The sequence below is a fragment of the Pelophylax lessonae genome (genome assembly GCF_965119305.1).
Source record: "Pelophylax lessonae genome assembly, chromosome: 1".
Classification (NCBI taxonomy): Eukaryota; Metazoa; Chordata; class Amphibia; order Anura; family Ranidae; genus Pelophylax; species Pelophylax lessonae.
In genome coordinates, this window is record NC_138768.1 from 491,272,549 (window position 1) to 491,286,147 (window position 13,599).

The 13,599-nt window shown below is 44.4% G+C and overlaps 2 protein-coding genes across 5 annotated transcripts in view; one reads left to right on the forward strand and one right to left on the reverse strand.

Moving 5' to 3' along the window:
- LOC309544498 (uncharacterized protein) overlaps positions 1–3,205 on the forward strand; it is a gene marked incomplete at its 5' end in the record, with an annotated part of 45,776 nt that extends 42,571 nt beyond the window's left edge. Inside the window, 2 exon segments of the mRNA XM_082243404.1 lie at positions 2,199–2,363; positions 2,369–3,205. Coding sequence (XP_082099530.1) covers positions 2,199–2,363; positions 2,369–3,181 — 978 coding nt within the window. The 3' untranslated portion in view covers positions 3,182–3,205.
- Positions 1–13,599, reverse strand: part of SEMA6B (semaphorin 6B) — a 1,069,016-nt gene that overhangs the window by 740,852 nt on the left and 314,565 nt on the right. The window lies entirely within an intron of this gene.

Sequence of the window (13,599 nt, forward strand, 5' to 3'; positions counted from 1 at the left end):
TTGTCCCATCCTACCCAGAGCAGAGGCAGCGCCACCTGCAGGAGGTCCTGATTGATGGAGAGAGAACTACGGGATTTCGGGACACTGGGGCCTTCCTCACCATTGCTGATCCCCGCGTGGTAAAACCAGAAGCCATCAAGCCAGGCCCCGGGTTCTTTATTGAAATGGCAGGTGGTACTACGAAACACATCCCCAAGGCGTCGGTTCGCCTTGACTATGGGTTTGGGGAAAAGCGCTGCCAAATTGGAATCATGGCTGGACTACCTGCGGACATTCTGCTTGGAAATGATTTAGGAGAGCTACAGTGCCAATACGTCAGAGCTGTGACCAGGAGCCAAGCCAGCCACGGCCTGCCTGCCGAGAAAACCCAACGGGACTCCCCTTCTGCCCTGGATCCGGTGAGTGTTACCAACCCTGACCAGAATACCACCCTGACCTGGGACCGTGAGAAATTTAAACAGGAACTAGACTCTGACCCCACATTGAGCAAATTCCGGTGCTATAGGTGTAACCAACCTGGGCATCTTCAGGCCAGCTGCCCTCAGAACCGTCGCACCACATCCGCCAGCCACAGTCGCCCAGTCAACTACCCAGAGTTGGCCCCAGCGGAAGGACCTCTACCCCAACCTCCCAGTGACTGGCTGACCACCATGGCGCCCAATCCTCCTCAGGGAGTCTACAGTGTTTATCCCCTTGTCCCACCATACCCGGCAGCAGGACCTTCAGTAGGTGAGCCTATTACCACAAGTGCCTCCAAGGAGACCTGCCGAGGTCCCCCTGTCGGCACTTGTAAAATAAAAGGGGGAGGGGTTGTCACGGATCCTACTTCCCCCCCCTTCTTTTCCTCTCTTCTGCACCCCCAGTACTTTACTATCTTCCCCAGCATGGGATTCTTTTCTCCCCCCTGGCTGCTCACTCCTTTGCCTGCCCCCCCCCCACTGTGCTGTCCCTCTCCCCTCCCCAGCAAGGTGCCTGAATGTCTGCTTCTCCGCCTTCATGCTCACTGTGGACAATGAACACATTCCTTGTGTGGGCTCAAATAGAGGGGGGCGGGGCTGGTTGCTGGGGCAACTGGACGCCAGGCTGGGAGTTGCCTGTCCCACCTGCTGGGACACAAGTCCTAAGATATTTAGCTGAGTGAGAGTCTCTCCTGTGTGTAGTTCATCTCTGCTGTTTGGAAGACTGTGTGGCTCTGAGCTGCGGCCAGAGAACACAGAATCCCCTATTGGTTCCTGCGGGCCTCTTCAAACCTTCCTACAACCTGAATTTTGGATTTACCCTGTCCCTTCCTACAACCTGGATTTTGGATTTACCCTGTCCCTTCCTACAACCTGGATTTTGGATTTACCCTGTCCCTTCCTACAACCTGGATTTTGGATTCATCCTGTATCTGCCTGCTGGTGAGTGGATTAACACTGGGCCTACCAGAACTCTGCCTGAACTTTGTCACCTCATTGTTTGCCCTGATCTGTGTGTGGCCCAATCCCTCGCTGGCCAGGACTTTGCCCATTCTATTGGGAGCCCCCTGTTATGGACTAACCCGTTTATCTGCAACTCTGTCCTACCCACGTTGGGTCTGACCCTGGGCACCTTTGTTTGGCCCTTTCTTTGTGAACATACCCGCTACCGTTCAATAAAAGGCTTTGTTGGCACTCCTGCTCTCCATGTGCGTTCTGTCTTACCTACACTTCCGTCACACTGTTTATGGGCTTCAGAGACAGCATCCCATGTTGAATTAGGCATGCATGGCTGCACCCTTCCTCCTCTGGGTGCATGCCAAGGCACGGCCCTTAAGGCCCTTCAAAATCCTCAGCACCAAGCCCATGATGCTCTTAATCCGGCCCTGAGTTTTACCACATACTTTTATGTCCTCTCATGTCCACCACATATCTGCTTATTCATATGTAAAGGCACATGTATGGATTATATCTCAGTAAAGGTTGCATCAAAGAAACCAGCGCTTCTTTAATTGAGATTTGGTTATTACTTGATGTGCCTCAAGCAACACACAGCCGAGACATTACAGTAAAAAGGCTTTAAAACGTTATCAGAAGCAGTTAAACAGCTTTGAATCATCCACAGCAGTAAAAGGACCCATAAATCCAGTCTGTGTGGGAGCAAAACGAAAGTGAAACTAATTTCACAAGGCTGTGTGTTCAGTCATCATCATCATCATCAGCAGCATCTCACACCGTTAGCAAAATGGAGAAGCAGGACACAGAGAACAACACTCAGTTAACCCTCAATGCTCCTGTAAAGAGGAAGACACATGCAGCTTGCCAAGAACTAGGTCTAGATGCACAACACTGTCCGGAACATCCAGTCAAGCAGATCTGACTCCAGCTAGGGCCGGTGCAGCAAGATTTAACGCACTAGTTCTAGACATTCAAGCATCACTAGTTCTAGACATTCAAGCATCACCAGTCTGTCATCAGTTAGCGTCAAAGCAACCCAGGCAAGAGCAAAAGCAGAAGCAGCCTGTGCGATGACTTCTTATGCAGAACAGGAAGCTGAATTGATGAGAGAGCAAGCAAAAAGTGAATCTGAGGCACTTAGGAAAAAAGCAGAAGTGCAAGCATCTTTACACTTACTCAAACAGCAGAAAAACGCTGCAGCAGCCTTAGCAGAGGCAGAAGTTCTTGTAAGGGCTGCCGAATCTCAGTTCACTGACATAGAAACCCAGACGTCAACCCACAGCGCAATCCAACGCACTCGTGAGTACGTACAGTCACAAGCAACCATGTACACTGACCAGCAGTCCAATGACATACCTAGGTCGTCATTGACTCCACCAGCAATAAGCAACTTTGATACTACGCAACACTGCAAGACTGAATCAGAACCTCAGCGTGAGGAGTCAAGTGGTCGCATGCTCAGAGACCAATCTGCCAACCCTCCAAGAGTGCAAGCAGATGCTGACGTAATCCCTCCTCAAGCAAATACAAGCCTGGATTATAGCAGAAAGATTTACAACAGACGAGAACAGCAACCTAACCAAAATGGACTTAGTCAAGCATCTAATAAGCCTTACCAGCCGCAGCCATACCCTGAGTTTACACCCAGGAAGTATTCACCAGACGCAGCAAGAGCTACAGAAGTCGCAAGATTCCTGATGCGCCGTGAGATCGTGAGCGCTGGTCTCATGAAATTCGATGACCGTCCAGAAAACTACTGGGCCTGAAAGTCCTCTTTCCTGAGCGGTACCCAAGACTTAGCTCTGACAGACAGAGAAATGCTTGACCAGCTCGTCAAATGGCTAGGACCAGAGTCCACTGAGCAAGCCCAAAGAATCAGGTCAGTACATGTTCATGACGCAGCAGCAGGACTTGCAATGGTGTGGCAGAGACTAGAACAATGCTATGGATCACCTGAAGTGATCGAGGATGCGCTTCTGAAGAGGATAGAAAACTATCCAAGAATAACAAACAAGGACAATCAAAAGCTGAGAGGTTTAGGGTACCTACTCTTAGAAATAGAAGCCGCTAAGTCTAGTGGATATCTGCCAGGTCTCTCATACTTGGATACAGCACGTGGAATTGATCCCATAATCGAGAAACTTCCTTACAACTTGCAAGAAAGGTGGGTCACTCAAGCATCAAGATACAAGAAAGATCGTCGAGTTGCGTTTCCACCGTTTGCTTTCCTTGCTGAATTCATCGTAGACCAAGCAGAAACACGCAATGATCCAAGCTTTGCTTTCCTGAACAAGAGAACGGCAAGCTTCCCAAAGGTAGAACAAAAACCTCCAGCGCTTTACAAAGAACGCAGAGCAACAGTTTCTGTACGGAAGACAGAAGTCCCTACTGAATCTGCAGCCAATCAGGAAGACTACGCAAGTAAGAAAGTGTAAGAAAGTGGAGGAGCCAGACAAAATATGTCCGATCCACAACAAGCCTCACCCACTAAGAAAATGTCGCAGTTTCAGAAGTAAGACATTAGAAGAGCGCAAAGCTTACCTTAAAGACAATCGCATTTGTTTCAGATGTTGCGCTTCAATTCAACATCTTGCAAAAGACTGTACAAAAACCATACAATGCACAGAGTGCAACAGTGACAAACACCTGTCAACACTGCACCCAGGACCACCACCATGGAAGCAAGAAGTTCCAGCAACTCAAGAAGATCATGGTGGGGAGCAAGGCGAGAGTACAACGCCAGCAGTATCCTCCAAGTGCACAGAGATCTGTACAGAGCAGGGCCGTCCTAGATCATGGTCCAAGATATGCTTAGTCAAGGTGTATCCTGCAGGTTTCAGAGAAAAGGCAATCAAGATGTACACAGTCGGCGACCGGAGCTGCTGATGGCCGCTTAGATCGGGAGCTCCGACAGCCATAAGGGACCGAACAGCACACAGGACCTCCACAGCCGCTTCCTTCGGCTCATCGGGAAGCTAACACCCCGGGGAACCACAAGAGATGACCCGGCGCCGCAGGGAAAACACACAACTCCAGAAAATGGAGCTGATATCCAGACAGCATGACCCCTGCATTCTGCAAGATGGTGGCGGCGGCCGCCTCCTACAAGCACACCCTCCAGTCCAGCACACAGCGGCAGGACCCATCCAACAAACGATCTGCAAGGTAGGAAACCCTGACAGTGGGGGATCCTCAGGATCATCCTCACCAGGATCACCCACATCCAGAAGCCCTGTCAGGAATAAGGCAAGATTTGTATCACCAGCCAAACAGGGACAGACACAGACCTCTAACATAGCATACTCAGCACAGCCACAGTTCCCCAGCATGGATCATAACATACATAATACTGATCCCTTTGCTTCTTATCCAACCACTGGCAATCCAATGTCAGATGTCATGCTGCATTCATTTATGCACACATTCAGAACCTCTCTGCACGCTGATGTGATGGGATATATGCATGAATTTAAAAATGAAATGCAAAATATGGGAAATAGACTCAACATGGTGGAGAACTCTGTCAGCAAACACGCTCTTTCCTACAATGCCATGGTTGACGCACATAACAGACATTCCGAAGAATTAGATTGGCTCAAAGATAAAGTGGCTGACTTAGAGGATAGATCCAGAAGGAACAATCGTAAACTAAGAGGGATCCTAGAATCAATCCTACCACAACAACTTGAACAGCATGCAACTAAACTATTATCATCACTAGCACCAACCCTGTCAGCAATGGAGCCACAGGATACCGAAACCTGCGTTTTTATCTCCTGACATACCGAGAGATGTACTCATGAGGGTCCATTTCTTCCAAACCAAGGAGAAAGTAATGACGGCATTCCGCAGGAACCCCGAACTTCCAAGAAACCCACTTCCAAGATCAGAACCACCCTAAATGTACTCACAAGGACTTCCCTCATATCTTCCTTGCAAACTCATCCACTAAGAAGAAAGGAGTGCTACTAGCAATAAAACATACGGTGTCTACACAAATTAAGGACCTCATCACGGACCCAGATGGAAGATACATCATTCTAACTGGAACATTTAACAGCCTTCCTTTAACCTTGGTGGCACTGTATGCACCCAATACACATCAACTGCGATTCCTACGACGACTGATAAAGAAGATCAACGAGGTCAAGTATGGCAATCTACTACTATGCGGAGACTTCAACTCGACGACAGACCCAACTATAGACTCCTCAACCCCGACGAAAGGAAGGAAAATCTCCCTTCAAGGACTACTCCACAAGGAAGGTCTGTATGATACGTGGAGATGCCTTCACGCCACAGAGAGAGACTATACTTTTTATTCGGCTAGACACCAAACATATTCAAGAATAGACATGTTTATTACAGACTGGCCCATACTGGAAAGGACCTCCTCGGCTGTTGTCAAGGACATCACGTGGTCTGACCACGCGGTGGTTGAGATAACAGTTGACGAGGGACTCCCTAGAGGTACGGGACAGGTGTGGAGATGCAACATCAGAAATCTGCAATCCAAAGTAAGCAACACACACCTGTCACAACACCTACAAGAATATATGCAAATCAACTCCCCATCAGTGTCAGATCCCTGGACACTATGGGGAGCACACAAATCATACATGAGGGGTATATGCATACAGCAAAATTCCATAGTAAGGAAAAAATACAACCAAAAATTAACTGAAATCCTTAAACAAATTCACAATCTAGAAGTAGAAAATAAGAAGCACTCACAACCAAAATTGACCAACGAACTAAACACTCTGAGATACCAACTCCGCCTACTACTATTAGAAAAACACGATATCCAACTAAGAAAGCTAAAATTAAACTACTACACACATATCAACAAAGCAGGGAAATTACTAGCAAACCGACTAAAAACCAAACAAACGAAATCCAGAATAACCCACTTAAACAAACTACATTCCCCGCATAAACTTACACACCGTAATGATATAGCGAACGAATTCGCAGATTACTACCGTTCCCTTTACAATTTAGACACCGACCCTACCAACATTAAACCCTCTAAAGAATCTATTTTACAGTTTCTAGATAAACGTAATCTCCCCCACCTCTCTGATTCTCAATTAACACAACTTAATGCACCTATCACCATAGACGAAGTTCGAAAGACAATCTTAACACTCCCACACGGGAAATCACCCGGACCTGACGGATTCCCGAGCGAATACTACCAAACCTTTCACCATCTCCTTACACCTAACCTAACTGATGTATTCAATAAAGCAATCTCCGAAGCTTCATTTCCAGAAGACATGCTCGAGGCATACATAGTGACAATACCCAAACCAGGAAAAGACGTATCATTATCTAGTAACTACCGACCGATCTCCCTACTAAACACGGACTTACATTTTTTTTGCCAAAATACTAGCTAAAAGGCTACAGAAAGTGATGCACACTCTGATCAAAAAAGACCAGATGGGCTTCATTCCCGGTAGGCAAACTTCGGATGCCACAAGACGCATAATAAATATAATACATATGGCCAAATCGAAGCAAACGCCTTCTCTGCTCCTAACCTTGGATGCAGAGAAGGCGTTTGATAGAATCAATTGGGACTACATGACTTCAACTTTACTCAAATTCGGACTAACTGGTAATATACTATCGGCTATCCTTGCCCTTTACTCCCAACCATCCGCCAAAGTATTCACATCCGGGCCCTCTCCAGACCATTCCCTATCACAAACGGCACAAGACAAGGTTGCCCCCTTTCACCAATCTTTAATCTCTCCATAGAACCCCTAGCGGAAGCAATACCATCAGAAGCAGAAATCACAGGATTTAAAACAGGAAACTTAGAACACAAGATCAACCTATTCGCCGATGACATAATTCTAATGATGACCAACCCCAAAACCTCACTACCAACAGCCCACAAAATCCTAATAGAATTTGGTACTATATCATACTACAAAATTAACCCTACCAAATCAAGCATACTTGAGCTAGATATAGCACAGGACAACAAACAATACCTTCAACTAACATGCCCCTACCCCTGGACCTCAGAAAAGATAACATACCTAGGAATTTCCATTACCCCACGTCTCTCCGAACTACTCCCGTCCAACTTCAAACAACTTAAAAAGAAAATCACTGACGACCTTAAAAGATTTGAAAAGTGGATATATCCTGGGGTGCCAGAATGGCAACAATGAAAATGTGCATCCTCCCACAAATACTCTATACATTCAGAACATTACGAATCCCCATCCCCAAAACACAGATCGATGCTCTCTCGACCATCCTACGGAAGTACATTTGGGCCGGGAAAAAAGCAAGAATAGCGTACAATACCCTCACGACACATAAATATATGGGAGGCGCAGGGTTACCGAACCTCTCAGCCTATTACTGGGCGACACGCATAGACCAACTGAAACATTGGGACATCAAACCCGACTCCCCATTGTGGGCCTCTATTGAAGAATATCTAGCCCCAACCAAAAATCTTAAATGGCTACTGTTAAGCGACCTATGGATTCCCTGGAGCTGGTGCAAACTATCACCAACAATTAAAGCGTCCCTTCAAGCCTGGAGATCTATCTCTAAATCTCAACCCACCCTAAAATTTAGAACATAGTAACCCTCTTCCAATAGATATATTAACATCCAAAATACAAAAATTAAACATAAATCATTTTGATAAACTAGGCATCAGTCACCTAAAACAATTCTATAGTAATCATACTCTTAAAACTAAGGAAGCGATTACAAAAGAATTCAATATGACTCCATATACGTCGATATCCCTTTCCAAAATACTACTATTATTGTCCAAACACCCACTACAGGAAACCCACACCAACTCCCAAGCGTTGGCACTTCATCACGGCAAAAGAACCAGAACGCAAGGGAATCTCCCTAGCATACTCTATTTTGACAGCAGACTCACTAACCCAGAAATCGCATCACATGATTAAATGGGAAAAATCCCTAAACCAAACATTCACGTTGACCCAATGGCAAAAAGCAATTAAATCCACATATAGTTTCTCCCACTGCACCAACCACTGGGAAATGATGTCCAAAATCATAAACAGATGGTACTATACCCCATACAGACTGTCCAAGATGATACCCAATTTCTCACCCCTTTACTGGCGTGATTGTGGCTTGACCGGTACCTTATCACACATACTATGGGAATGTCCATCTTTAAAAAGCTATTGGAACTCCGTGTTCCAGTGCATCGCTACCTGCACTGGCGTACTGAGGAATCCAAGCACTGAACTAGCCCTCCTAAACCTCAACATTGACACATATCCCCTCATGTATAGACAAATAATAATCCACGTCCTATTAGCTGCCAGAAACCTAATACTTAGAAACTGGAAATCCAAAGTCATTCCAAACCTTTCCAAAGTTATACATTTAGTAAACGAGAACTATGTACTTGAGAAAGCACTGTCAATTAATAACCTAACCTACAGTAAATTTCAACTTGCATGGGCATCATGGCCCTTTCTTACACCTGATACCAAAATGTCCTAAACCTATTTTAGGGTGGAGTCCGGGAACTAGTCCTCCCTGGCCTGGAGACATTGATCCCTATGGGTTCTGGGCTGGGGAGGACGGTCCCGTCCTCTATCCTCTACCTTCAATGTTATGATTTTGCATGTATACTAAGGCTGGCCATACACTATACAATTTTCTTATTCAATTTCCTTTAGATTTACCTTAAACTATGTAGTGCAAGGGCCTGCCTGACTGCATACAAATTGAAAGTGTTTAGGTTTGACCCTATATTACATGGTTTTGGTAAATCTAAAGGAAAGTTGAACAAGAAAATTGTATAGTGTATGGCCAGCCTAACTGTACCTTATTACTTATGAGACTTGAACTGGATACAACTTGTACCCTTGTATTTTTCTCCCCTCCCTCCCCTTGTTAATTGTAACACTCCCTATGTTATCCTCCATGTTGGAGGTTTATTCCTATGTTACCTTATCCTTGAAAATCAATAAAAATGTATTGAAGCAAGATGTACACAGTCTTGGATGAACAGAGTAACAGATCTCTGGCAAAAACAGAGTTCTTTGACCTCTTCGGTGACAAAGGAAGTCCAACTCCATACACCTTGAAGACTTGTTCTGGAGTTGTAGAGACGACAGGGAGAAGAGCAAACAACTACATCATCGAGTCATTAGATGGAAAGACAAAGGTGACTCTTCCTACCCTTATAGAATGTGATGAGATACCAGACGACAAGTCAGAGATCCCCACACCTGAAGTTGCTCGTCATCACCCTCATCTAGTGAGAATAGCCAACCAGATACCAGCACTAGATCCAGATGCTGCAATCACCCTTCTACTTGGGAGAGATATCCTCAGAGTGCACAAAGTCAGAGAACAGTACAATGGGCCACACAACGCACCATTTGCACAACGCCTTGATCTCGGATGGGTCATCGTTGGAGAGGTATGTCTAGACGGACTGCACAGACCAGCAAAGGTAAATGTTTACAGAACACATCTGTTACAGAATGGTCGTATATCTTGTCTTTACCCATGTACCAACAGTCTACACATTAAAGAGAGATTAGGTAACCCAACACATCAGCAGAGTATCCAGAGGTGCATGGAAGACTTAGCCTCAACTGGAGATGCAGATGAACTAGGCTGCAAAGTGTTTGAAAGAACACGAGACGACGACAAGCCAGCACCCTCGGTGGAAGATACACTCTTCCTTGAGATCATGGACAGAGAAGTCTTCAGAGACAAGTCAGGCAGCTGGGTAGCCCCTCTACCCTTCCGGTCACCATGCCATTGCCTTCCTGACAACAGGGTACAAGCTGAAAAACGCTTCACGTCGTTGCAACGCACTCTACAAAGAAAGCCAAGTATGAAGAAACACTTCCAAGCCTTCATGCAAAAGATCTTTGACAACGAGCAAGCAGAAAGGGCATCACCACTACAGGAAAACCAAGAACACTGGCACTTACCAATATTTGGGGTGTACCATCCTCAGAAACCAGGTCAGATACGTGTAGTATTTGACTCTAGTGCGAAGCACGAAGGCATCTCACTAAATGATGTCCTTCTCAGCGGACCTGACCTGAACAATACACTCCTGGAAGTACTCATCAGGTTCAGAAAAGAACTCGTAGCAGTAACAGCAGACATAGAAACATAGAAACATAGAATGTGTCGGCAGATAAGAACCATTTGGCCCATCTAGTCTGCCCAATATATCTGAATCCTATGAATAGTCCCTGGCCCTATCTTATATGAAGGATAGCCTTATGCCTATCCCATGCATGCTTAAACTCCTTCACTGTATTTGCAGCTACCACTTCTGCTGGAAGGTTATTCCATGCATCCACTACTCTCTCAGTAAAGTAATACTTCCTCATATTACTTTTAAACCTTTGCCCCTCTAATTTAAAACTGTGTCCTCTTGTGGTAGTTTTTCTTCTTTTAAATATGCTCTCCTCCTTTACCGAGTTGATTCCCTTTATGTATTTAAAAGTTTCTATCATATCCCCTCTGTCTCTTCTTTCTTCCAAGCTATACATGTTAAGGTCCTTTAACCTTTCCTGGTAAGTTTTTTCCTGCAATCCATGTACTAGTTTAGTAGCTCTTCTCTGAACTCTCTCTAGAGTATCTCTATCCTTCTGGAGATATGGCCTCCAGTACTGCGCACAATACTCCAAGTGAGGTCTCACCAGTGTTCTGTACAGCGGCATAAGCACTTCTCTCTTTCTACTGCTTATACCTCTCCCTATACATCCAAGCATTCTGCTGGCATTTCGTGCTGCTCTATTACATTGTCTTCCCACCTTTAAGTCTTCTGAAATAATTACTCCTAAATCCCTTTCCTCAGATACTGAGGTCAGGACTGTGTCAAATATTCTATATTCTGCCCTTGGGTTTTTACGCCCCAGGTGCATTATCTTGCACTTATCCACATTAAATTTCAGTTGCCAGAGTTCTGACCATTCTTCTAGTTTTCCTAAATCCTTTTCCATTTGGCGTTTCCCTCCAGGAACATCAACCCTGTTACATATCTTTGTGTCATCAGCAAAAAGACAAACCTTACCATCGAGGCCTTTTGCAATATCACTTATGAAGATATTAAACAAAATTGGTCCCAGTACAGATCCCTGAGGTACCCCACTGGTAACATGACCTTGTTCTGAATGTTCTCCATTGACTACAACCCTCTGTTGTCTGTCACTCAGCCACTGCCTAATCCACTCAACAATATGGGAGTCCATGCTCAATGACTACAATTTATTGATAAGTCTTCTATGTGGGACAGTGTCAAAAGCCTTAATAAAATCTAGATATGCAATGTCTACTGCACCTCCACCGTCTATTATTTTAGTCACCCAGTCCAAAAAATCTATAAGATTTGTTTGACATGATCTCCCTGAAGTAAACCCATGTTGTTTTTCATCTTGCAATCCATGGGATTTAAGATGTTCCACAATCCTATCCTTTAATAGGGTTTCCATTAATTTGCCTACTATTGATGTCAGACTCACTGGTCTATAGTTGCTCGATTCCTCCCTACTACCTTTCTTGTGAATGGGCACGACATTTGCCAATTTCCAATCTTCCGGGACGACTCCTGTTACTAATGATTGGTTAAATAAATCTGTTAATGGTTTTGCCAGCTCACCACTAAGCTCTTTTAATAATTTTGGGTGTATCTCATCAGGACCCTGTGACTTATTTGTCTTCACTTTAGACAGCAATCTTAGAACGTCTTCCTCTGTAAAGACACATGCATCAAACGATTCATTAGTCATCCTTTCAAGTGGAGGTCCTTCTTCTGTAAAAACTGAACAGAAGTATTCATTAAGGCAGTCAGCTAGCCCTTTATTCTCTTCTACATACCTTCCGTCCTTTGTTTTTAATTTAGTTATTCCTTGTTTTAATTTCCTTTTTTCATTTATATATCTGAAGAATGTCTTATCCCCCTTTTTCATAGACTGAGCTAGTTTTTCTTCTGCCTGCGCTTTAGAAGTTCTTATAACTTGCTTGGCCTCTTTCTGCCTAATCTTGTAGATTTCCTTATCTTCATTGCTCTGGGTTTTTTTTATAATTACAAAATGCTAGCTTTTTATTTTTAATGATTTGGGCCACTTCTGCTGAGTACCACAGTGGTCTCTTCCTTTTTTTGCTTTTACTGACAAGTCTAATGCAATTTTCTGTTGCCTTCAATAATGCACCTTTTAAGTAGTCCCATTTCTCCTGGACTCCATGCAATCCGTTCCAGTCTGATAAGGACTCATTTATGACTACTTTCATTTTTGAAAAGTCTGTTTTTCTAAAATCTAAAACTTTTGTTTTTGTGTGGTGTGACTCTTTCACAGTTCTTATATTAAACCACACTGACTGGTGATCACTAGATCCCAAGGTTTCGCCTACAATGACATCATATACCGAATCCCCATTTGTGAATACCAAATCCAAAATGGCCTCCCTCCGGGTTGGTTTCTCAACCACTTGTTGCAGAGACAACCCCAGTAGGGAATTTAGAATATCTGTACTCCTGGTAGAACTTGCTATTTTGGTTTTCCAGTTTATATCTGGAAGATTGAAATCTCCCATAATGATAACTTCTCCTTTCATTGTCATTTTAGCTATTTCTTCAACTAGTAGATCATCTATTTTTTTGACTTGACCAGGTGGTCTATATATCACACCTACATGAGTTACTGCATGATTAGCAAACTGCAACGTAACCCAAACTGACTCTATGTTGGCCTCACCAACTTGTATTCGGTTAGATTTAATGCTATCTTTCACATACAGGGCCACTCCTCCTCCTTTCTTACCTTCTCTGTCTCTTCTGTATAAAGAGTACCCTGGTATGGTTATGTCCCAGTCATTTCTTTCATTAAACCATGTCTCCGTAACAGCCACTAAATCTACATTCTCAGATGCCATTATTGACCCAAGTTCATTGATTTTTTTACCTAAACTGCGAGCATTTGTAGACAGGACTCTGAGCTTATCATTTCTTAACCTCTGTGCTTCTGACCTGTTCTGGCATTGTTTCGGGGGGCAATTGGACTCTTGTATTTCAGACGTACAACAGATGTTCTACTGTTTCCTTGTTCAAGAAGATCACAGAGACTACTTCAGGTTCCTGTGGTATGCAGACAATGACTTTAACAAAGACATCACAGAGTACAGG